A 26349-nucleotide genomic window follows, 5' to 3' on the forward strand; every position below is an offset into this window, starting at 1 on the left:
AGCAAACTGCAGGGATAAGTCTACAAATGCATGTGATGTGATTACAGAGTAATATTGCTTTTAGTGACCAGCCATTCTTACCTCCAACAATGTATGAAGTATTTAAATTTTTTATTGACTTATGTTACAGTGAAAGATCAGCTGAAGCTCATGTTAGAGCGTGTACAAGATACAAACATTTTGTGCTTCATACTTTTGTACTCCTACCTGTGTTGTATCCTTCAAAACCACTTTGTCCCCTGCAGTGAATGCAGCTCTGCAGATCCTTTCTTTTACCACTAGATTTGCAGTACCACAGGGTTTGCGCTCCCCAGACCAAGCCAACCTGTGATATCCCGTGGAATTGCCACATTCAGCCTATCACCAGTGTTACTCAGCTCCTCTGCTAGTTTAGATTCTAATGCATCTGAGATTTTTGGTGGACTGTACATCACCCCAAAAAAAAGTTGTGGGTAGGCTTGCAAAGTAATTATTTTGTCTTAAACAAGGTTTATTTGGAATGGGTAGGAAAACAGAATAACAGACTGCTGTGAAACAAAAGTCACCTCACTTATATGTTCGCAGGAAGGGATCCTGTTGGATCACACAGTGTCATTAAAGGACTGATGATTTCTACAAATTGCTCTCGGTTATCATCTCAGAAAATAATGATATTATAGAAACATGAAGCTTTCAGTTGCCTTGTTGCGTGGCTTTCAGTTTCCTTCTTGTGCACCTCATCTATTTTTTCATAACAAACCATTGTTTCTGTATTACCTCTTATATGTGATCGCAACTACATGATGCAGCTACATACTCAGGTTAAAATAGCAGTTACTGTGAGGTAGATGTATAAGAATCACCATTAGGGGAAGCTTTACTCTTCTTTGACTGCTGGGAATTTAGGTAACATGGGAAGGAACTTTGAATGTATGAGAAAGAGTCATGTCTTTCCACCAGCAGAGATTAGAGAGTCAGTTCAGCTGTGAGCTGCTTGCAGTGAGATTCGTGTCTATAGATGCTCAAAAAAATCCTCCTTGGAGCCTGGGGCTCTGTAAAGTTTTTTTCTGTTAATGAGATTAATTCCTTATTGATACTTTAAAAAATAACCATTAATCTTTAAATACCTAGGGGTTTTTATCCAAACACAACTTCTTTCACTGCCCATGTAATAGCCAATATACATTTCAAAGCAGTGTATTACAGGGGTTTCCCATATTCAAATTGTGTTACATTCTCCTTCATTTACTCATTGTACTGCATTGAAATGAAGTTATTTCACGTTTTGTTGCAAAAGCCTCATCTGTTTGGACCAGTTCTCTCTACTCCCAGGCAATAGCTGCAGGTCAACAGAGGCGTCTGGTAGAGAAATGCACAAGTGATGCTCAAGGGCAGCATAACACTCTCTGCAAGGTCAGCACAAGCTGTACCAGAGCAGCGCCAGTAAGCACCATCCCCCGTCAGTTTTGTGTGAACCATTTTGACATTGACTAAACTGAATGTCCTTAACTTGTCCCTTCAGCATGCATGCTTCAAATATTCTTCTAATACAGTTTTCTGTGTGTAATTTGTTTTCTTCAACCACAATAAGACTAAGAAAGGCAATTTTATCATGTGACATTCTATGTCTGCATGTCATTGCAGAGGTGGAGATTTCAGACATGGAGTTTGAGCTCAGAGGCACGGGATGGTGAAGCAAGGGAAAGGTGCTGAGAGTATTAGTGCAGTAGATTGTTACCTTCTCTGTAACCCACAGCCAAGGGAAAATGAAACATTGGCAGTTTTGTCTTTGCCTAGAGACTGAGTCTCCCATAAGGCAGCTCCTACCTAGTTTGGAGAGTCATGAGAGTCATGTGCCACTGTGCCTCTCCTCCCCTCCATGTCTCACCTGTCCCTGCTGTGTCCAGACTCTCTGCTGTTCCTCTGGTCTGCCTCCGAACCTCTTTTTGCAGCCAGTTCCCTGCTTTTCAAGGTCTTTCCTTCTCCTGCAGAGGTGTTTCCTTCACCTTCCTTGGTGTTCCTATGCCACTTCTTTGATCTTTTTCCAGTCAGCCTCATGTCTTGATTCACTCACCCTGTTCCCCAGGGACTAGATCTCCTCTCTATTTACATTAGGCTGCTTTTTTCCCCTTTTCCCCTTGTTCTGCCTGCATTTGGAGCCCAAGACAGAGTGCTGTCTGCACTTGGTTCCTGTGCCTGATGCCACATTAGAGTGCAACATCTGGGAGCAGCAGTGGCAAAAAAAATGTCTGGCTTAGCCCTGTAGACTCTGGGCAAACAGCGTCTTCAGAGGAATCTTTGGCCACTTAGACTTGCAGATTCTGGGGACTCTGTGCTGAGCATATGCTAATGAGTTTTTACAAAGGCTTGTGACTAGGCAAAAAGCTGGCTGTTTTTTCATGGGAACTGCAAAAGGACACCAGGGATCTTGCCTTCCAGATTTCAAACTGTGAAGAATAGAGACAGAGGAGCTACTCAGCAAAATTCTTGTAAGACCTTTTTTTTTATTTTTTTGTTTGTTTCATTTTTTTATTCCTCCCAGCAGGGTCAAAATATGTTTTCCCTCAGTCTTATTTCCTGAAGTGCCTAAATCCTCTCACTTAAAATGTAAAAAAATAATAATAATCAGCCTAAGGCAGAGATGGAGCCTGGAAATTTTCATCCCAAATACCTAGCTTGGCAAAATATATAAACAACTGAAAACAAGCTCTTATAAAGGGAATTATTGAGATCCCAAACTACAGAGGACTTGCTTGCTTATACACAAAAGGCATATAAGAATTCCTCTGTGATCCATTTGGTATACGAAACTCAATTAAAAAGAATCCGCTTTTCATATTTCAGAAATCCACCTTAAGTAATGGGTGTCATAAGGAAACATTTGATTTCAGCACTTCTTGGGCCATACCAAAGCTGTTGCAACCAGTTGATTTGTTAAGTATGTCACAGATTTATTTTATCAGTTTTCTTGTGGGATTTTGTGAGGTTTTTACTGAATCTCTTTTGTTGTGAAACATAACTTAAGTACTTACATGCACTTTAGAAGTACAGCCCAGTCAGCACTGTACAAGTTGAGCAGTAGGATTCCTTTAGTGCACATCTTTAGTATCTCCTGGGCAGAAAATATGAAAATGATAGATGAGGTTATTCTTAATTTAGACCAGTAGCAAACTTGTTTCCTACCAGCATCCTTGGTCCTAGGCTTACAGGGCAAATCCTGATGCTTCCACCTCTTGCCATGGTAGTAGATGAGATGTGGTGTTTCTACCACAAGTGGATTTACCATGCCCCATTTCTCTTGCTGTGAAAGAGCAGGAGCACCTTGTCAGTGTGCAGCATGGGGCATGGTGTCCTTCACGCCAAAGCTCTGTGAAGGCTTCTGCAGCTGCAGAAGGCAATGCCTTGATGAGCAGGCTTCACTGTTCCTCGTGCGGCTGCAGAGGAGCTGCTGTTGCAGTCCAGTTTTGCTAAAGGCATTGTGGCATGGAAGCAGGTTTGCCTTGGGGTGTGAGTTCTTTGCAGTAAGAAGCAGCAAGTCGTTTTGACCACACCCATTGTTCCCATTGCAGATGCCGAGATGCATGGCACAAAGTTTCCTGTGCCTGGCTGCTGCTTTCCCCAGCTTCGCAAAGGAAAGCAAACCCCACATTTACAGTGCTGTGTCCCCTCAGCAGTCCTTCCTCAAAGGAAGTCTTGTAGCCTTTGAGTGTGTGTCTGAATGCAGATCTGGAAAAACAATTCTGGTACCTGTGAGAATGTGGAATATTTGCACTGTAAAACTTCATTTGGAAGGTAACAATCGTGGCTGCAGAGACACTGATGTGAAGTGTTTGTCATTCTGGAACTGTAAAACAAGATAAAACTTGTGGGAATGTTGTTGACTTCAAGGTCTTTGCTTTTTAGTCACTTATACACTCTTCACTTTTCACAACAGAGTGAAAAAAATTGTTTTCTTAATGTAATATTGTGGTTGTAGTGTTTCCTTTATCCTCAGACTAACAGGAAATGTTCCATCACAGCGCAAGTTTTCCTCAAGTGTTCACATATGATCTCCTCTCTAACTTCCCTGTACAGGAGACAGTTTTCATATTATCTCACTGCAGGATTTTATGAGCAATGACTGTCAAACTTTAGGTGTCTGTGCATTTGTGCATATTGATATTGGTCTCATTTAGACAAATTTCAGCCTCAATCTTTGTTTTTATGATGAAGTCTCTTCCCTAATGTGTCAATAGTTTGCTTTAAAATTGCTTGAAAAAATTCAATGTATGGTGCTTCAGACAAATTAAACCAAAATGGAGCAATAAGTATTAAATATTAAGAGAGATGCATGGGCCATCAACAAAAGAACTCCCCAAATGTATTTAAGTTATTTTCTTCATGCTTTTTTAATGTAATATTTGTAGGCCAGCTGTGGCAATAACTAATAGTTTTAATGCAAGATGACATAACTCCAGTTCAATGATTCTTCAGAGAGAAACTACCTTGACAACTTCCTTTTATTTTGTTCTAATTTTGTGAAAAAACAAAACTGAGCTTCTTGATGTAAGAAAAAAAAAAATTTGAAACACCGAATTTTGAAACTCATTTAAATATTTCATCTCTCTTGCACTTCCAAATATACTTCACTGGCAGTTTCTGTTTCTATTCCCAGTTCCCAAGGTTTAACCATCTTTCTGGATAGAAGAAACTGTCATTTTCTTTAGAACTACTAAATGCATGGCAAAAAATCTCTACCATGACACAAGGGATTTTTCCACAGTTTGTCTCAAGAGCCCTGGTTCTGCTGGAAGATTCCACATGGAAAGATCAGTTATTAGAACAATATTGTATTTTGAAGTGAAAATTGCATTTGCAAATATAAGGCAAATGCATTGTTTTCTGTCTTTGGAGTTTGGGGTTTATTTTTCCTCTGGCTGGTGAGGAAATCATAAATTGTTTCTTCAATGTCGAAGTGACTGTGTCAGCTTGAAGATACAGCTTTGGAGCTTGATGTTACCTATTGTATTTTTTTTTAAGGGTAATAAATTCTGGAATATTTCTGTTCTGAAATAAATATGGTCTCCCAAATTAAGCTTATTTAGTTAGTTTAGCATTTAAATGGAATGGTTAGAAACCTTACCATTCAGTAATTGGGTGTCTAAAATTGGATTATCAGAAAAACTCTGATTTTTGAGTTGTTTTGTGTCCTGGTGTGTTTTCTCTGTGGCTGTAAAGTAGAACATAAGTTGCAATTTCTCCAGGAGAAACCCCTATCTGTTCTCATCCCACTGACTGCTGGGTCTCACTGAGCTTTCTCCAGCCGCATCTCAGCAATGGGGCCCCACCAGTCACACAGGCAAGCCCATAGTAAATATCCGCAGCTCTAAACGATTTATTTGGTTGGGGTGCTTTTTTTTCCTTAATACAAACTTAATATTTCCCTTCACGTTCATCCCAGACTTTTGAGTTCTCCCTTCTACTGTTGGCAGACCCACCTCCCACACTGATGTTCATGTCTGACTCCCCTAGACAGGGATGTCAGGAGAGCTGTTGGCAGAGGTCAGCACATGCCAGCACACAACATGCCTTCTCATCTTATCTGCCGTGTGCCTGCCTTCGGCTTCGCTCTGCCTGCGCCTCACTTCACTGCCTCCCCCACCTGATGCCTGTCTTGAACTCTTTGCTGCGTGACTGGCTTGCTGCCCTTGCATCCTGAGCATCACCCATGACTGATTTTGGGTGGTGCTGTTCAGAAGAGGTGGGAACCAAGGCACATGCACTGTGCATTTCCAGGCAGAGCTGCTGTCTGCTGTAATAAGGAGGAGTGTTAAGCAGGGAGTGAGTGCAGCTTTATGATCATTAATTTCAAACAGTCCCTCTAGTGACATCTCTGAGGTTAAGTCAGAAGTTTGATATTATTAAGCTTAGTTAAATTTAGTGTAATTCACACCTGCAGAGCCTTTTTTGAATGTGTTTAGTCTTAAATTGCCAGTTTCCATTATATAGGGGCTTTATAGTATCCCGCACTAAGCCTTGATGTGTTATGAATTAGGCTGCAGAAGCCTATAATCCAGATGACGTATGAAAACCCCTCAAGTTTCGGAGTACTTTTGAGACAAATATACAATTAATTTAATTTGCAACACTAAGCAGTGATGGTAACCCTACAAAAAATTATTTTCTTCTTTATTTGTTCTCACAGTGTAGGTGTGGAAATGGGGTCACTGGAGATCTCTTTTGCAAAGTCCTGCTTATGAGCTGTGTTTTTTGCGCAGTGCAGTTGATCCTTGCCACACACTTCACCTCATCAGGCTGTAGTAGGTGCAGACCTGTATTGATTACCATGACTTGTGGGAGAGAAAAATCTTAGCACTTCAAATTTGGTATAAATTATAAATAGCGTCTCCAAAGACTGTGAGTCACACAAGTGTCACTCTTCTGAGGCAGCCATATGTAAAGTTGTTGTTGTAGAGGTTATTATGTCCATAAAATCCCACCATCTAGGTTCAGTCACCTGCCTCCTTCAAGAATGGTCATTACCAACACCTAGCAAAGGTTATGCTAATAAAAGAAAGTTAATCCCCACTATATTGGTGTAAATTCACTGGTGAAATCACCATCTTCTCACCATTTTTCTCACTAGTACAGCTATGCAGACACCTGGAAGTGGGTCATATAAGTCCTAGGTGGCCAGGATGGGGGGATGTAATACATGTACATATATAAACAGCAGTTGGTGTGATGCAAACAAGAAATATTTATATGGTATGGGTTAGTCATAAATTACTTACTACAAGCGCACAAGGGTTATTCACACCTCAAATATACAAATTTTTTTTTTCCATAAATTTATTTATACTTACTTGACATAACTAAAATTTTATCAAACTTAAAGGAATTTGTTATTTACTCCCCAAACATGATTTTCTTAACTCCTTTTGTTAGTTGTTGTTTGTATTCAGCTTCATCTCCCATGGCATTTTACAAACTCGGATATGTTTCCTTTCCATTAAATCATTAAGAAAATGCCCTGAATTTCCCATGAAACTATCATTCTCACCTAGGAGATAAATATCTCATTTCTCTGATTCTGCAGAGTAGGGCAACTGCAATTTCAGATTTGTCCTCTTTTTCTGCCCTCACCACTACATCTGGGTAGTAGGGTCATCTTGTGTTCAGCTTTTTTAATACTTGCCAAATACTTGTCTGACTTGCCAGTCAGACCTGGGAAAACATGGAGAAGAAAGATGTGTTGGATGCCAGCAGCTGGAAGACGAAGGTGTTTGTGAGGAGAAAATGGATGGGTGCACTAGCAGTGAGGTAGAGGAAGTCTTCCTGAAATGGCTGAAGTAAAGGCAGAAAAAGGCAGAAATTGGTGGGCCATGAGAACAGGTCAGCTGAGATCAGTGTGTGGATGAGATGGAGCAAGATCACAGCCAGGCACTGAGCATGAGTTCAAAGAGAACTGCCAGGTGAGCAAGTTATAGAAGAAGAATTCAGAATTGGATTTCCTGGAGAAACAGGTGTTCTGGAGAAATAGATGTCCCACGTGGATGAAAAACAGGCAAGGAGTGGGAAGAGATTCATTTGAAATGAAGCCTTAGGAAGGAGATCAAAGGGCATTCCTGCCACTGTGGCTTGGACACATACTTAGCATTATGGGGCAGGAGGAGAGGGGGACATGGAAACACTATATCTGCCTGAGACCCTTGGGAATATTTTCACTGCCAAACCTGATGTGTTTCTGTGCATGTACAGAAGTGATATCGTTATAAGGTGCAAACTTTAAGGTCAGGAGTTGAGGTGTTTGTGTAGCTTAGACACCTCAGGGTGTGGTGAGTGACTGAATTGGGATTTTCAGGATCACTTGGATTTAGGCTCTTCAGTTTCACCTCTCTTGATGCAAGGAAGTGATTCCTTTGCAGCAGGTGGTGGCTCCTGAAGTTGGTCTCCAGCAAAAGCAGGAAAGCAGCCCCATCTTAGCCCACCATTTGCTACCCCCATTTCCACCATCCTGCAGGAGCAGCTGTCAGAAGGGGAGGATCAGGTGCAGATGAAGGAAGGTTTCCCACAGGACCAAAGTTGGCACTGTAGAGGTAGCACTTGGATTCTTGAGATTTTTTCATTTTACCTATCACACGATTAGCCTCTGAAGACAAATCAAGGGGAAGTGCCTTTTCTGTGACTGCTCCAGGACTAGGGAGAGGATGAATGGTGCCAGTGGCACATTGGAGGAGTTTGTGTTGAGTTAGGTTAGGTTAGGTTAGGTTAGGTTAGGTTAGGTTAGGTTAGGTTAGGTTAGGTTAGGTTAGGTTAGGTTAGGTTAGGTTAGGTTGGGGCCAGCCAGAGGCAGAAATCCCAAGATGAAGCAGATGGGTTAGTGAATACCATTGTACCTGTGAAAGTGCTCTGGACTTGGATTGACTGTAGTCTTTTGTCTACACAGATACAACAGGACACTATAATCAAAGTAAAAAATTCAGGAGGAAAACATGCTTTTGAACTATTTCTTATCTAGAAGATTATAAACATTTTCCACTGTGGGAAGGGAGAGTTAGTGTATTCATTCAAGGCTTGCAAGGTATGAATTCAGATTCTCACTAAAATCATAAAAACACACTGGGTTTCATGCCCTATGCATGTTCTCATTGCAGCTTGTTCCTTAGACACAGGCTCATTCCTGTCCCCCAGAAGACTTTATTTACTTCCACAGCTGCTGTGTCAGCATCCGCACCAGTCTTCAAGCTCTGTTTGTGGTGTGAAAGAACAGAAAATTATATTCTGCTACTTTATTTTAAAATTGCTTTAGTGTAATTTGTTCATGTGTTCAAAACTTCACACGAATTGTCAAGTAGTATGTGCTTATCCTGCTAGTGATTAAGAACCTTTTTACATCTTCAGTGTATGGGGTGTCTCTTCTGTCATGTTAACATGTTTTAAAGCTTTGCTGCCTCTCCTAGCTGCTCTTTGGTGCCCACATTGCCAGCCTAACCCATTTCCATGGTGTTGCATTGGCTGCTGTGTTTTTGGAAACTGCAAAACTGTGTTGGTTTATGCATATGCTGCTGGTACATCCAGATGTTTGATGGCACAATTACTATTTAGAAACAAATAATCATAAAATATCATTACAAAGAGGAGCTATTTTCTAAGCAGCTGGTTGTTTCCCTTGTCCTGGTATCACTGATGAATTTCTTGCATTAGTAGAGTTCTCACAAGATAGCAAGAGTGTGTATCCTTCAGGTCTCTGCCCCATGGGCAGTAAAAAGCTGTGGGATTTTGGAATAAACTCAGATTTAAAAATCAGCCTATGGGTATTTAAGATTAAAGTAACTTGCAGGAATTGCTGCAGAATGTTTTAAATTAGTTTAAATATAGTTTATAAAACCTGTATGCTTGTTAACATCGGCGGCATTGCTGCATGAACAGAGCCCTGCTGTGGGCTCAGCAGAGCTCAGGTCCATTCCTCATTTTGGCTGAGCCACTTGGTTTGCAAAAGCATAGTAATGATGACTTCTCCCTTACAAAACTCTGTTAGATGTGTCTTTGCAAAGCAGTGAGGAGAAGGGGGTATTACTGATGGCTTGCATTGTGCTGCAGCATGTTAATATCTGTCAGGTATATTAGTATTTTTCAGGTTTATAACCTGTGGAAGCTGTGAGGCTTGAACAGTTGGTTTTCAGTGGTTTCACCCAAGAAGTCTTGTGGTTGTAAGTTCTCTCATAAAGTGATGAGTTCTGAGCAAGTTAAAACTTCCTTTATTTAAAAGCCAATTTTCCTTTCTCCTGATTGAGAAAATAATTGTTTCAAATGCTATCTACTTTATTTGTGCTCTTGCTTGCAATTTTATATAGGTGTTTTTCCTAATTCATGATAGAAAATATTCATGGGCATTTAAAAAATTGTCTCACTCACATGTATTATTCAATTGCTTCAGACTTACTGTGAAGTACCTTGCTAAGACAATCAATTTTGTTGCTTAGATAAAGCCAATGAAGTCACAGAAGCAACGAGCCTGGATAGAAAGAAACTCAGGAAGTTACTTAATTTGTCCATATTGCCCAGGGTGAGGTCAGCTATACCCATAATATTCCTAAGACATGGTTGTCTAACCTATTCTTAATTTCCATTGGTGAGATCCTGCACCTACCATTGGTATGTTCTTAGCCCAAAAATATCTTTGTAAGATGTAACCTGAGTATCCCACCTTGCATTTGTCAGGTAAGGAATTTTTATACTTGAATTACATACAGTAAGGGTAAAGTTACAGGTATGGATGGATAGATGGAGGGATAGATAGGCAGACAGACAGACAGACAGTGTTGTTGATACACATACTATGTAGATGGAGATGGATATATGAAGATTGTATAGAGATAGGGATAAAGATAGCAGTAGAGAGGTGAACACATATATCAATATAAATACAACTTCAAACCCTACCTTCTTCTCTCTGCATGGTACACCATTTTAACACGAGTTTTAAAATCTATGGTTGCATAATATTGCACACATCTTTACTGGATCTCTTCTTCAAGGAAATGGCTTGCTCTCCTGCTAAAATTTATTGCATTGGAAATTGCTGCCTCTGAGAATGTTGTTCAGACACCATCTTTACCTTCTTTAATATATACTCAAAAGAAAATTGCTTGGCTCTGGTGAACCAGAAAATGACCTAACTTTGGGTAACCTGTGCTCAGGAGAGAATGACCTCACAAGTTTTACTTATTTGGCCAGTTCACATGTAGAGGAACAATCAAATGACCTGTGCTCATAGGACTGCCCTTAATATTAAATAAAGGGTAGTGAAAAATAATGATGGTCGTGTTAGAACTCCTATCTTTTTCCTACTTTGCAGACCTTGCTTGCAATGAGCTTTTGTTTGCATCTTTGCATCTTGTTGCTCAGAGGACAAGAGAAATTTACAATTTGTTTTTTTACTGTTTTTAATCACTTGCTTCTTGTGGGAAGTTGGTGTGCTGTAAACAAGGAGTGGAAGAAAAGTGAATTGCAAGTATGGGAGTTCAAAGGTGAACTTTTTTCTCAGTAGGATGCTTGTTGCTCTGTTTTCATCATCCCACTAAAGATTATTATAGATAATAAGTGTCCAACAAAAATAAGAACTGCTTTGTGTCACAGTAGATAATAACTAAGTAAAAAATTTCTTTAGTGTGTGTAGTCTAGTTTCCAGCATTGCCATGATTTTTCTTTTATTGAGTCTTAACCAGTTTATTGTGTGTCTAAGCCCACTTAATAAGCTGTATTTCATGTCTTCAAATGGTTCTGTTTCTTCCCTCTTGGCTTCTCTAAAGAATTCATGTTCCTACAGTTACTTTCAGATTATTATCATGTCCATGACTACACAAACGATTACTTCTTAGCCAAACTAAACACATCAAAGCTTGGGGATTGTTTTGAGGTTGAGTTGTTTTATGTCCCCACAGAAATTACTGTTTTCATTTCATTAGTTGGTGTTTAGCTTATGTCTTAATTTTGCCTAAGTTTTTAATCTTTCTTTACCATTGTGACATCTAGGAGTGCTTAAAGACTCCTGAGGTCATTGAATCTCAATGTTCTTGAGCTTATGGACTCATTCACAGTTTTTCCTGAAGCTCTTCTTTTCCTAGTCAGAACTATTGCATGATTTTAGTCAAGATGTATTTTTTTAAAATCTCCTTTTCTGTTAGCTTTACTGGGGATGCTCTGAGAGCTTCTTCTGTTTTGGATTTGAGACTTGGATGTTTACATCAGTAGACCAAAATAGTCAAAAAGACACAATAATTTCTTCCCATGCAGATCAACAGGGTAAAGGAATTTTCACTAGAGAAACCTTACAAATTAAAAGTAGTTATGTCATACTTGATCGTATCTGATTTACTGGAGAGTAAAAAATTGAAATTCCTGTTCAGAAATAGCTTTGTGATACGAAGTAAGTTGTTAGCATACAGAAAGATGGATGCAGGACAGGCAGGTAGCATCTCTTATTCACACCTCAGTGCATATTTGAACAGTATTGTTATGTTGGTACAGAACTGAATACCTAATAATTAAAGTAGTTCCTCAATGCGTGTGTGGATAATATGATAAAGGAAGAAATTTCCATTGATTTATAACTTTCAGGAGAAAAAATCCTTTTTGAAAGGTTTGTCACACTTGTCTACCGCAGTCAAATGGAGTTGGCTTATCTGTTAGTTTACCTATAAAGGACAAATTAATTGTGTTGCTTTTCGTGTTTAATAATGTTTAAAGTGTTTCGTTCCTGCAAATGCCCACAAAAGTCTATATTTCAACCTCTGTACCATTTGAATCAAGTTCTGATAAGACTGAGTGCCTTTTAGATACCTAGCTTGAATCATAAATGTAAAAGCAACCTGTCTACAGACAAGGTGGCTAAGCTACTTGCATTGGCATTTTGCAGCATGACAGGATCTCAGCGTAGATCATGATCACAGGGAGCCAACTCTCTGCTGAGCAAGATCTTGTTGAAGAGCAGCAGAATTCTCCATCCCAATGGGGACTAAACCCCAAGGCGTGGAACACCCTTAATTCATTTTGAAGTCCACGCTATTTAGCAATGAGCTGTCACTTAGAGAAGCAGACCTGAGGTCAGCCCTGTGGCTAGTATCTGTGGAGAAGCTTTTCAACCTGGAAACTTTTCTCTGCAGAAATATTTCAGCACTAAGGCATGTATGAAGATCTCTCACAGCTCCTGTGCAGCAGGAAACCTTTGTCCCACACATCTTGTAAACGCAGTGGGGGGCCACCATTGTGCTGTGCATCTTCTGAGCACCGCGGGAGGAGGCTTTTGTCTGACACAGTGGGCAGGCACTGTAGGAGGGCACCTTTGTCCTGCACAGCCAGTAATCGCTCTGCAAGAGTGAATTATGGTGATTGCAGAGCTCTTCTCTCTCCAGACACTCTGCTTTCAGATGGAGGAATTTGTCAGCCTTGCTAGGTGAATAGCTGCTTTTCCTGAATGGAAGTGGAAAGGAAAGACAGTGAAAGTGCCTTTGCATGCGTGTGTGCAAATGGCCATCAGGATCATTCACATAGTCATATTGCATTATCACCCCTGCAGGCACCATTCCCAGTTTCAGTCTTTGCTTTTCCTCTTCCCTGTTTTTCCTACCCATTTAGGCTGGCCTTTTGATTATTATTTCTTTGTTTCTTCCTATGTTTGTACTATCTCCTATTCAATATACTATTCTTATATTCAGTATCTATATCCTCAGTATTTTTTCAGATTACTAATAACCACATTTAAAAGACTTGAGCCCAAATAGCAATCTTCTGGGACTTCATAGGTATCTTTCCAACCCCATATTACTTCTTATTCTTTGTCTTCTCAAATGCTTTAACCACTTATCTAAAAGTGAGCCAGTGCCCATTTTCTAGAGTCCAAGATGATGTACAATGGGAAAGGCATAACGTGACATCTGTGAGATGGGATGGGATGAGATGAGATATGAGACAAGATGCTGAGTCTGGACCCTGTAGATGTGTGATGTGTACTGCAGTTTCTGGTGGACATGCTGCTGGCAGCTAGAGCCAGTGCAGGTATGGCAGCATATATTTGGGAGCTGCATTACTGTAGATCTCAAGTGATTGGGGGCCCCTTGACTGGCATAAAGCAACTAATTTGCAAGTGAGAGGTAGGAGTGACCACAGCCCATTAGAGCAGTGAGGGTCATAATCCATTTTAAGTGATTACATTGGTTCCCACTGCCTCAAGGCTGCCACGTTGACCTATGTCAAAAACACAGCAGTGGATAAGTCTCTCACCTGCTGATTTTTGTTATTCAATTAAGTTTGGGTTTTATCTGTTCTTGTCAAATTTGAGCCTGTTGCGTCTGCTGTTATCCTAGAGGTGTTTGTGATTTTTTATAATGTTGATCCCTTTCTTTACTGGTATTCAGATATGAATTTTATGTGTGTTAGTTAGTTTCAATTAATCCTCCATTTCTCAAATTAGAAATTTCTTTTCTTCTCATTCCCACCCCAGTCCTCTGGTGCCTACCTGATTGTACATGAATTCTCAGAAATAATTGCCAGTAGTCCAGCAAGTTCATTAACTGATTCCCTGAAGACCCACATATGCATGTCATCCAGACCTGATAATTTGGATATTGAATTTTTAAAAGTATTCCCTTACCTGGTTTTTTGTATCAACAACTGTATTGTCAAGTTTTCATTATTTCTAGTTATATATCTCTTTATGGTACTTGGTAAATTGATTCTGGAACTTGTTCATTCTTTTACTGTCGTTACTCATTTCACCTCACACATTATTGGTTCCACCATCTCTTTGGAGCTCCTTTCCAATGATGTTATGCACATGTTAAAATATATATTCATTTCTCTCTACATCTCTTCATGCTGGCAAGTGGGAGGCTGGTTTGCTTTTTGATGTTTTTGTCATTTATTTCAGTGGAGCTAGGACTAGGAGGGATTTATACTTTTTTGTTCTGCAATTGTTGCCTTTGCATATTTTAGAGTATTCTTGCTGTTTCCCACACTTAACTGGGTTTTTATATCTTTTCCATGCTGCATGCTTCTAAGATTTCTCAAAGAACTAATGTCTGAAATCACTACATGCTGTGTAACAGCCCGTCAATTAATACAATATATAGAATCATGGTTTATCATCACAGCTGTTGAAATTAGTGAGCACTAAGAATATCTGTCTCGGAGGACCTTGTCTTTAGAGCAATTGCTTCTTATTATCTGTCTCTTAAAAATTATTATTTCTGTTAAAAAATAGATGACTGTTCATGCATTTAATTTAGATCTGTGTACTACTAAATGCACAATTGAGATTGCAGTTGTCAATGGTACTTTGGCAAAAATCTTATGGTCAAAATCTGTTGTCACCCTTAGGACATAATTCCACTTGCTTCAGTTGAATTTTCCAAGCCTTTGGTATATAAATCATAAATACACAGTGTGTGCAATGTTAAATTTTTAGAGTCTCTCTTTAGTAGTAGTTAAATGTGAATATGTAAGGGCAAAATTTGACCTTTAGAAATGACTGTAAAGGTCCAAGGCAGATACTTAGCAAGCTTTTCTTATTGCAGTATTAATCAAGCAAAGAATCATCATAATCGTGGAAACTAAATATCCATTGTAGTGATTTTATCACCAGGGAAATTGTTCATCTGCCAGTAAGATTGTTACTAGGAAAAGGAAAATAGGGAGTGTTAAAATTGCTTTAGACTGCTGAATCATTGAGTCCCTCTAGACTCAAAGCTTGAATTGTTTTTTGAGAAGAGTGGGTTGAGAGGAGTTGCCACAGGAAAGCTGTAGGTTAATCAGTTTCAGTAACACTAGTGCATATGAGCATGATCTCTCTTGGGAACATGAGGAAAGTGCATGGGAGAAGGCAGGATGAAGAAAGACACAGGGAGGTTTCAGAAACTTGTTCTTTATTTTTGTTTTGTTTTGGCTTTTTTTTTTTCCTCATTTTTTCTGGATGACCCTTTTACAGAGGAGGAAGGTTGTTGATGAAAAAGGAAGAAGGGGGAAAAAACTTATATTATTCACAGCCTATATTTTCATCTTAATCCAGTGGATATTAATGATGACTATTACAACCAAGATGGAGAATGCAGACAGGCAGAAGTGAGAAAGATGTGATTGTGTGGGAGATATCTGTGTAGGGACCAGAAAGCCACATGGAAAGATGTTTTGCCTTCAGGGCTCAAAGAGGTGTTCACCATATGCTGGGAAGGAGGTGAAACCCCTGTGCAGGAGTGTCCTTACAGTGTGTTAGGACAGCCTATCCCTCCCTAAAATCAGCTTTGGTAGATGACTTTTGTGTGCCTGGTGGCAGTGGGCAGTCACAGTATACCCAGCCAAGCCGTAACCTCAGGGATGTGTCTGTTAGGCTGCAAGTTTTGCTAGAAGGGAAGCTTTATCCTCCTGCTGTGGTGGGCCACTTCTGTGTTTCCCAGGTGGGGAACAATTCTTGACGAGTATTGCTGTGAGGAATCTTACAGGGGATGGGATGGGTGATCTGTATTGAAAGCCACCTGCAGGATAGAGTTAGAGAAACTTCTGTGTTGGACAGGACCCTTGGGATCATGGAGCCCAACTCAACACAGCACTGCCAAGCCCAGCACTTGATAGGATGGACTACCTCTCAGCAAAAAGAATTTCTACAATGATAGGTGAATTTAAAGGTGGAAAGCATTTGTATAAAAGGAGCATGTGGGAAATTTCTGGAAGATGTCATGAATTATCTCTGTACAATGAATATGAAGAGGGAGAGGAAAATCTGTGTGTGCACATGACATGGATGCTCTTTGTACAAAAACATCTCTTTGCATGAGAAGTAGTATCTTTCTAGAGAGGGCTTTTTTGAGGGTTGGTTTGCTTGTGTGATGGCTGCCTTTGAGGGAGCAGGGACGTGCAGTGTGGCAGATAGTGCCTCCATCAAAGACTTTCTGGGGAGGGGGGTGGTGTGGTGTGTGTGGACCCACCAAGGATGCTCCATGGATGGATGCCTAGAAGGTTCTGACAGGGATGTGAAGCTGGGAATGCAGAAAATGCCATGCCACAGCAGCCATCTCATATCCCCAGGTACTGATGGCCACCCTATGTCCTGCAGGGACCATCATCCACCCTGGACTGCATCCCTCTCCATCTGCCAGGCTGTGGCCACTGTGTCCCTCATTGTTGTCACCCTCAGATTGTGATCCTGTCGCAGAACTGTTGCTAGGCAACAAATGTGGTTGCTGGGTCTCAACGAATAGGTGAAGGGGAAAGTGAAGTGTTGCACCATTGTAGAGTAACCATAGCAATGACCTACTATCACAGACTAAAGAATTATCATTAGCAATGTTAAAGTATCAAACAGAGGCCCAGGATCCAAAGACTACCAGGCAGCATCTCTGCATAATTGGGTTACCCAGGAAGAGGTCCCAACTCTTTCACACCCCTTGGCTGCCTATCTCCATTGTCTTGGTTTTGTTTTGGGGGTTGGTTGTGAGGGGAAGGAGGAGGGAGTGTGGTTGTTTAAATATAGCAAATGTGTTGAGGAAGGCACTTGCAAAACAATAGAAGCATATAGCAAAATAAAATACAGAGATAAATCTGTGTGCAGAGGGAAGATACAAATAGGAAAGGTCCACTTTACTGTCTCAATATTCTCTGTGGGAGCAGGTGCACAAAGGATGCCTTCATGATGCATGAGATGTAGTTCAGATCAAGTGTTACCTTTCACTTGAAAACAGATATGCCAGGCTAAAAGTAGTATAAAATGAAAAATAAATAATATAAAGTATGTCTGAAAAGCAGACACTTTCTTTCTTCCAAGGTAGGCCAGATCAGGTGGTGCTTCAGTGACCTTTTATTAGCAGAGTGCTTTCGGACCTTATTTTCCCAGATACGAGACATGTTGAGGATCTCTGATTGTGATGTGGGTGGCTGTGCATGTGCATATATGTATGTTTGTGCATATGTCTGTCTGCTTGTGTGTGCAGTTGTTCTTGTCAGCTGCCCCAGAGCTCAGCAGCAGGACAGCTCTGACCCTTCCGAGGCTCCCTCCAGACCAGCTGCAGCAGCTGGGTGTCTTCTGTGAGTTTTGCATCTTTGCATTTTATGGAGCATTTATCCTGTGAACACCCAGTAAGTCAGAGAACGACCCCTAGTCAAACTGTCACCTTTGTGTTTTGCAGGTACAGAACGCCATGAACTAACTTCTTGGAAGAGTTTTCCATCTATTTTCAAATTCTTCAGTGAGGCTGTAAAGGCGAAGAACAGCTTGGTGAAACCAACCCCAACAAGGCGCTCCAACAGGATAAAATATGAAGAATTCTAAAAGGAGGGGAGGAAAAAAATCCACCACCACCAATGTCTTTGCTGCTTGTTTTCTGCAAGGAGTCTCCCAGCCCCTCATTAGATTGTTTTCTTCCTAGAGCACAGGGTCGTGATATATACATCTAAATAGCGTTTTGCATTATTTCTAGATGAGTGCAACTGTCAAAGCAATATGGGTTCACTGGTTGTGCTTCCTGTGGGCTGTAACTTGGATTTTGTGCTGCCCATCAGTGTGCAGATTAAGGCTGACAGCGGTACTGCACAGTGCAGCATGGTGCAGCTCTAATTGCCCTGACATGGCCCTGCACCAAGCTGATGCCAGAATTTAACAGCTTCTTGGCAGTCCTGTTGCCTGCAGGATATTTTGCAGCTTCCTTCTATTTTGAGACAGAACAAAATACAAATTACTCTTTTCTAAAAGATGGACCTTACTCAAACATGTTAACCAGCCTATGATTTTACACCTAGTAGCCTTCTCTTTCTCTGGGACCAAGTGGAATTGACTTCTAACTCTCTCATTTTTCTGCTGGCAAGAGTGTCCAAGAAGTTTGGCCCAGAATTCTAGAAGGGCTCTGTTGTTGAAGAGTTTTTCTCTTGCTAGATCAACAGCATTATCTGTAGATCTTCTCTTCCTTTGGAAAGCTCTACTTTAAAAAATGTGTATTCATTAACAGGCTGGATCACACTGTGAAATATGACAGGAAAAATAAAAAAAAGACACACTGCATATTCTTTTTGTTTATTGTTAAACACAAAAATGCTTCCATTTTCATATGCTGAGTTTGTAATGACTTGCCATCCCATGATTATTCCCTTTTCCCTAAACTCACAGGTTCCTCCTCACTTTTCCAGTCTCTCTGATAAAGGTTGGCCAACAGGGCTCTCTGTGTGGGGATTTCACACTGTCATGGTTTGACACTGCCGCAATGCCAGTGCCCCCATGAGAATACCCTCTCCCTGGTGTCTGCTGTGAGATGTGACCAGGAATAAGCAAAGCAGGCTCCTACTTAGAAATAAAGAAAACTTTATTAACTAAACTACAAGAAAATAACTAAACTACAAGGAAAGAAAAAAAACACACAAGGAAAATGAAAACTTCACAAAAGCATTTTCCTCCTCCCCCCACCAAATTCCAATATAATACATCTCCCAAATCACCAACTCTTGGTCCGGCACCACCCTTTAGAATACTCAATCCTCAGTTCATCAAGATGAGAAGGAGTCTTTCTTTGTGCCATGGACTTCTTGTCACACGTAGCACTGCCTGGAGATCCTTTGCCATCGTCACGTCTTCCTTCCATGCCAAGTGCTCTCACCACTGCACATGGACCAGGGCTGCTTCTAGGGTTCCTTTTAAAGATGCCTTGTCTCCTTCCAAAAAGGCACAGTCTCAGCTTTGGGACATCTGTCCCCCCCATGTTTTTTTCACCCCCTGGATTCTGAGGCATTGACCCCCCGGAGGCAGTCTCTGTATCACAAGGAAACAGTCCATGGCTATACAAAAAATAAGAGTCCAGCAAAAAATGCCCCTCCATCTTCTCCATTCTTCCAGCATCTCTCTTTCTGCCCAGACCTTCATCACTCTTCTAGGAAGGGTTAATGTTCTGTAAAGTTTTCATTGTCCACAAAGGGGTTAAAAGCTCCCACAAGCAGCTGGACATCGCTGGACATTGCTGCCTCCTCTGCCTCCTTCCCCCGCCTTTTCTCCTTCTCAGCTGTGCTGCCTGCTGCCGCACTTGTTTATCAAGTTTCAAGGTAACTCTCAGGCATGGCTCTGTTTCTCTTTCTGTCTCTGTCTCCCAGAAGTGGGAGGGGGGAATACTTCTCAGTAGTTCTTCGATGCTTCCACCCTTGGGCCCCTCAAGGTCAGGCCCACCTCTCCCAGGCCGCATGGCTCTCCCCTCCGCTCAGCAGCTGGGCCAGGGGAGGAGTTGAACTCTCTCCCACCAGAAATCCCAAAGAGAACCTTCCAGGGGGGAGCCCTGCTTTTAACCCTGTGATCTCAGAGGCGGATCCAAATGTCCCAATGGCCACATCAGGTGCCAATACTAAAATCTGAGCACCCATTGGTTTCACTACAGCATCCCAGAAATCCCATTTCCGGTCAAACCACCACACACACCATGCATAGGGGGGTATGTGGTTGTAGCCATAACTGTGGTGTTAGGCAGGTTTTCTGCACTAAAACTAAGGGAAAAGATGTGCTTGATGGCACGCCCAGTGAACAAGCACTAATTAAGCTCCTTTGGTGTTGATAATACTGAATTAAAGTTGTCCTTTCTTTAATGGCCATGCCCACCTGGCCTCTGATGCTGTTAGTGACAAGGAGGTGCCACTTAGACATGACTTTTGGACCCAGTCCCACCCTCTCCTACGCAGTGTGTCCAATCAGTCCTACAGCTGGGGGCCAGAAGTGGTGGTGGGGAGCATTAAAACAAGACAATGTCAAAGCAGGGGTACCCTTCTATGCCACGGAGCAAAAGCAGAAGCGCTCATAGTGACGTGTAAAGGGAAACCCAGCTGGGTTTGGGCCTAAATCCTCCCGGTGGGGGGCTCTCAGCACCAAGAGTGCTTACATCCATCCCTACCTGCTCATACTGGCAGCAGGGCTTCACTTCCCCAGCTGCTGCTTCCTGTCACCTTGCTATGTTTAAGCTCTGCCCTTGGGGAAGAGCAAACTCCTGGAAGGGCCACTACCTATGTGGAGGGAAGTGCAGTATCTGTCCCTGGAGGATTTTCTGCCTGGATGGAGGCCTGCTGCTGAAGTGAGAGTACTGTGCCCATATTCCTGTGGCGTCCAGTCTCTGCACTCACTCCCAGTCAGAGGATGCTGCTGCCTGTGGCCAGCCTGACCCTCTCCGTGGGGGTCTAGAACCCTCCCTCCCCAGGTCCGTGTCTACCCCAGCCCCCTGGACCCTGTGTGTTCAGGGACAAGGCAAGCATTTACATGGTGTGGTTTGGCTGTCCATGCTTCATCCCGCAGCCAGGGAAGACGCATAGGCCAGGGAAGTTTGCACATGCACACACCAGACCTGCCACTCTCCATCTCTGTGGAAGTGAGATGGACTCTCTAGGGTGCCCAAATATTGGAGGAGCAGATCTATTTTTTTAACTGTTGATGAGAAACAAACTACATTTTTACTGTAATGCTTATCATTTTCTAAAAAATTTTTCTTTACTGTGCCCTGGGCCCAGCTCACATTATCACTCCTGTGGGGGGGCTGTAGAGCAGAGGGGATCCTCACCACTGGTACTGCTCTGCTTGCAATGAACAAAAAATAAATATGCTCTCTTCTCTCCTTCTTGCACACTTTGTGTCCTTGTGTTGCGCTCCACAGGAGCCTCTGTCTCTGGTGGGTAGGGTGGGGGCTGCGTGGGCAGTAGCTCCACCAACCTCAGAATACATGCCGGGGGGGACAAGTGTGTTTGCAAACCGGACCCCATATGGTTGCAGGGTTGGGGCTGGAAGGTGTGAGGGGGTTGAGGTTCATTTGTTCCATGGAGTGGGCTGCATGTCCAGCCCTGTGGCTCAGCCCACATGCGCATGGGCTTCTCTCCACACACCCCACATCATCCATAGGAAGCCACATAGCGAAGTGGGCTGCACCCTCCTGTCCTCTTTACTGTTCAGAAACATGAAACCATAAAGTTACACCAAGGGAGGAGTTTGAGCAGTTTTTTGGGGAGGGCCTTTTGCAAGGAGCATGGGCTAGACACGGAGGAGGCAGTGTTTGCAGCCTCAGCTGAAAAGGGTGCATGGTCTGCAGAGAGAGAGGAAGGTGTGGGAGCATCCCAGCATGTGCCACCACATTAGTGTCACCTGGAAAGGTGACAATGGTAACGCTCCAGCACACTAAGGAGGGATGAGTGTTGATTTAGCCTATTCCTTTGGATTGATGTTTTTAAAGATGCACGCCACTGGCTCCTCAGGCCATGATGTCTTTAGGAGACAGAGATCTGACATCGATCTCCTCCTAGTTTCATCACAGCAAAGCTCCCTGACGTGTGACATGGTGCACCAGCCTCTGCCCTAGGTAGCTTTGGAGCTATGAGTTCAAAAGTGAACAGAAAAAAAAGCCCCAAAACACAACAAACCCCCAAATGGAAAACAACAACAGAAAACCAACAAAACCGACCCTGCAACAGGATCTAGCAAAACTCCTAGATCCTTGCCACCCAAAAGGTTTGCACACCATTGTCCAAGTCAAAATGCTGCCGTTAAAGCCATGGACCAATGAAAGCCATGCTTCGTTGTCAAGAATGGAGAGCAAGAAAGAAATGTCCCTAGCGAAGACAGCCAGCAGGCCCCCAAACACAGTAGGATTGTGTGGAAAAAGAAAGAAAAAAGGCAGGGGGGAAGCAAAGATATCCCTCACTTTCATTGTGCGTACATGGCAGCGCACTGGTTATAGTTACAGTTCTCACAGTGTGATTCTCCCAGACTCAGAAGAAGCCGCTGCTTTTCATGGAAATGTGCATTTTTCCTCTGTCTCTGAGAAACATCACTTACTGTGGGTAGTGGAGTATTTCTCCCCTCTAGAAATTTCATTCAGAAGTACAAATGAAAAGTGTCACATCTAAAACTGCATGGAGCCACATATTGCACCATTCTCAAGTCAACCAAACCAAAAATAACCTGCCAAGAATGTGTACATCCCTCGTACACCAGGGTAGAGCTATCTTACAGAGTGGAAGGATGCATGTGTGTGTGTGTGACTGCACGCATTCATGGATATCTCGATCTCACAGGGATGTGTGTGTGTGTGCATGTGTGTGTGCGTCCGCATTATGTTGATGTACTCGACAAAGTGTGAAAAATGTACTTCTATAAAAACTTGAAAGGAGATGTCATTTATCATTGTATCATCATAATACCACAAATTTCACTTTTCTGTTCCATTTTGGATTGCATGTGTTAGAGAGTATTTCACTAGATCAGTGACAGCTCTTTATTTGCATAATTATATGCTCTGGTCTGAAGAGAAAACTAACCCCCAAATTTCATGGGTCACCAAACTGCAACAATCAATGTTTTATCACATATGCTAAGCAAAACCTAAGGAGCCATATGAAGTTTCTTGTGGATTTTTTGCTCCTCAGAAAATTAAAGATGTGCCTTCTGAATAGATGCAAAATCTTTCCAAGCTCTTTGTAGCTGAATTCCATTTGAAGGGAAAACTAGAGATTAGCTCGTAGATCTGGATTTCAAACCCACTAGCATTCTTACTTCAAAGTGAATTCAGACAAGAAGATTTACTGCATCTCTAAATTTTGCCATTCTAAGTAATGTCATTTAAATTGTGACAATCAAAAAATTAAACTAAAAGAAAAAAATTTGATCAAATGTAAAAAATACAATCACCCCCTCTCTTATCAGGCCCATAGTGACCAGTGGGTTTAATTCCATTCATTCTGTGCAGTTTCCTTGTTTCAGCTGGGTATTATCCCTGTATACAGATATATGGTATATGTAAAAAACTCTTTCCTGGACTGCAGAATTTGTTCTGGTCTATCAGTTGCACAGTAACCACACACTGCAGTTAGGACATATATACTCCAAGTTTCCTTCTCAATCAAAATGTTATGAGGAGGAAAGAACCTGGGGGTGGGAACTGACTGGAAGATCAGTGAAGATCCCCCACATCCTCCTCTTCCCTCCACTCTAGTACTGCTAGAAAGGTTTACCTCTTTTTTTAAAGTCAATTTAATACAATATAATAAATATAATATAATGCAATGTAATAATTCACACAAAGTACAGGAGGACCTCTTAGAAGTGTAGGTGAGGTGCACCTATCCCAGGGGACATGCCACCCACACTTAACTTCACTGCAAACAACACAGAAAAAACCCCAAAAGCTTCTATGGGCTTCAAGCCGTAAACTGGTAGAAGTTTGCATAGGTTGCTGCCTTGCAGTTTGGCTCCTCTAAGCTCTTGGGAAGAATAAACTTCTATAAAGGGGCCTATTTCAAGTAACATGGCCTTCCGTGATCTTCTGAGCCCACGGTGGGAAGAGCAGTACCTGGGAAGGAAGGAGTGCATGTTGTGTGGGTTAAGAACCTGGAGAGAAGTCCTTCTGCTATCCTATCTGTGGCTTCTTTTTTTCATTTTTCTGACTAGCATCAACTCCAGAAGCCTTCCAGGGGTAAATGGGTTTCCAGCACCTGGGAAGTTCAACTTCTCACATTTTACTCCTGAGTGATCTCCAAACACCTGCTCCAGGCAGACACCAGCTTTGCGGCGCCTCCCCGCCTTGCAGGAGGAACAAGGTGAAACATGAGTGGGAAATAAAAGCAGTGCTAAAACACACCTCCTCACCCCCTTGTCTGACTGCTGTCGTGGGGTTCTACGAGATGCAGGGACAGGGTCTGCCCAACGCTGTTCACTCTCTCCAGGGAGACCCAAAGAGAGAGGAAAACCCACTCTGAAGCATCTTACCCCTCCACACTGTCTGTATTCCTCCTCTGGAGTCAAGTAAATATGAATACTCACAGACGATTGGTCTGCAGACTGGTTTGTTCCAGTGGAGACAATAGCATCAGTTATTTCCCACTGAATTGCAGCACAGGAGAGAGCTGACCCCTCTGAGGAGAGGCCTAGGTCATCTTCTTTTGTCATTTCCATTTCTCTTTGCCCATGCCCTACCTAATCCCCTAATGCCTGGTAAAGGGCTGTCTCCAGCTTCTGTCTTCTTTAAAAGTGCTATCTCTGCTACAATTACATAAGTAAGCTTCCTGCTCATCTCCCATCCTTCTGGGACTGCTTTCTGCTTTCTCCTTCCAAATCAACTTGCCAAGAAATTATGTTTCCTATAGTAAAGCCTGTGATGTTGAGGGTCATCCACGTCTCCCCACAACAAGCAGGTACAAAAATAACATACCCCATAATATAGTGTCCAGGCCTGCTCGCCTGCGGTTTGTGGAGAAAGGGACTAACATCACCAGGAACCTGCAAACACTGATCTCTCTGTTTACAGTGAGCCAAGTGTTGCCTATTTTGCCAATGGCTGAGGGCAATCTACCTCTCATACACTTCTTGATAGGTCTTTCAGGTGTTGGTGGGGTACTTTGTTCTTTGGGGTTGTTTGGGTTTTTTTGTATGGGGATGGCTGTTTGGATTATAAATCGTTTCCTTTGTACTTTCTCTCAGTTTAGCATGTATCCTCTTGGAAGGGGGCAGGGAAGGGGGAGTACAGAACTGCGAGCAAGGAGCACAGCGGGTGCTTATTGCAGTGTTTCCCGTGGGCTCCCCACGCCACTGAGCAGGTGCTGTGATCCAAGCCGGGACGGTCCCGACAAGCGGCGGCGCGGTGGGCAGACACCAAGGAGCGGGGTGCCGCTCTTGCCAGGGAGTCTCGGCGCTCCCACCCCGCGCTTCCCGGCGGCGGCAGCGCCCGGCGGCTCTCGGGGCGGGCCCAGCACCAAGGACAGCGCCCGCTCCGGCTCGGGGGGCCCCGCGGCCCCTCAGGCCCCCCGGGGAAGGCTCACTGCCCGGCCGTGCCCGGCCCCGACCGCCCTCCCCAGGAGCGCCCAGACCGCCGCGCCCCGCCGGGGAGGTTCCCGGAGCCCCCCTCGGCGGGGTGGGGGTCCTGAGGGGGACATCGCGCCGCTGCTCGGCCACTTGGCTGTCGTGACATACCTGAAATCGTGGGGCCGGCTAGGGAATAACTATTCGCTCGCCTGCGGATTCCGGACAAAGGGGAGAGAAAAAAAAGGAGGAAAATGTTTATTTCCCGGTTCACTTCTCCACGGTGGCAGAGGGGAACCAGGGGTGCTGGGGCTGTGTCAGGTCTGTGCCCCCCGACAGGGCCCGGACCCCACGCACAAGGTTTTCCCCACTCTTCCTCGCTCCGGGGAGCACGGAGCATCGCTCCCGCGGCCCCGGCTGCCGGTGTTGGCTCTGGCAGGGGCTCCTCACGGGCCCCCGCGACTCCGCTTCCTGCCCACGCAGGGCGGGGTGCCGGGACCGGGAATCCCTCTGCTCCCTCCAGCCGCCCCGCAGTCCTGCGGCCGCCGTCCCTCTGTGCTTTCGGGGCACGCCGGGGCTGATCTCGGGGGTAACGCCAGCGCTCCCCGGCCCGATGGAGCCTCCATCAACTCCGGCCGGGCGGAGGGAGTGCGGGTGCCCTCGGGGCCGGGAACCGCGGCGGAGACACCGGCGGTAGCTGTGGTGCGAAAGCACGGCTCTCGCTGCGGGAGGCTCTGGCTTGTTTTGGATACACAAACCCCCTGCCCCAGTTCCCACAGCACGGGGTCCTTCGCTAGGAATTTCGATACAGCGGAGACGCCTGCGCCAAAGCCCTTCTCCACTCACATGCGAAATATTTGACAGCACTGAATATTCTCCTAGATTTGTCTTTCCTTTCCTTTCCTTTCCTTTCCTTTCCTTTCCTTTCCTTTCCTTTCCTTTCCTTTCCTTTCCTTTCCTTTCCTTTCCTTTCCTTTCCTTTCCTTTCCTTTCCTTTCCTTTTTCTCTTTTCCTTCCTTCCTTCCTTCCTTCCTTCCTTCCTTCCTTCCTTCCTTCCTTCCTTCCTTCCTTCCTTCCTTCCTTCCTTCCTTCCTTCCTTCCTT

At 43.3% G+C, this 26349-nt stretch overlaps 1 protein-coding gene across 6 annotated transcripts in view; it reads left to right on the forward strand.

Annotated features, from left to right (window-relative positions):
* ARB2A (ARB2 cotranscriptional regulator A) overlaps positions 1–21080 on the forward strand; it is a 261677-nt gene extending 240597 nt beyond the window's left edge. For 5 of the 6 annotated variants that reach the window (XM_063179805.1, XM_063179806.1, XM_063179809.1 and 2 more), the window contains one exon: positions 17637–21080. In XM_063179805.1, the coding sequence (XP_063035875.1) occupies positions 17637–17779 (143 nt within the window). In that variant the 3' untranslated portion in view covers positions 17780–21080. Of the gene's footprint in view, positions 1–17441; positions 17536–17636 lie in introns of all 6 variants that reach the window. The other variant, XM_063179808.1, reaches the window with a different exon arrangement.
* The last annotated feature ends 5269 nt before the right edge of the window (positions 21081–26349 follow it).

This window comes from Melospiza melodia, chromosome Z, assembly GCF_035770615.1.
Source record: "Melospiza melodia melodia isolate bMelMel2 chromosome Z, bMelMel2.pri, whole genome shotgun sequence".
NCBI lineage: Eukaryota > Metazoa > Chordata > Aves > Passeriformes > Passerellidae > Melospiza > Melospiza melodia.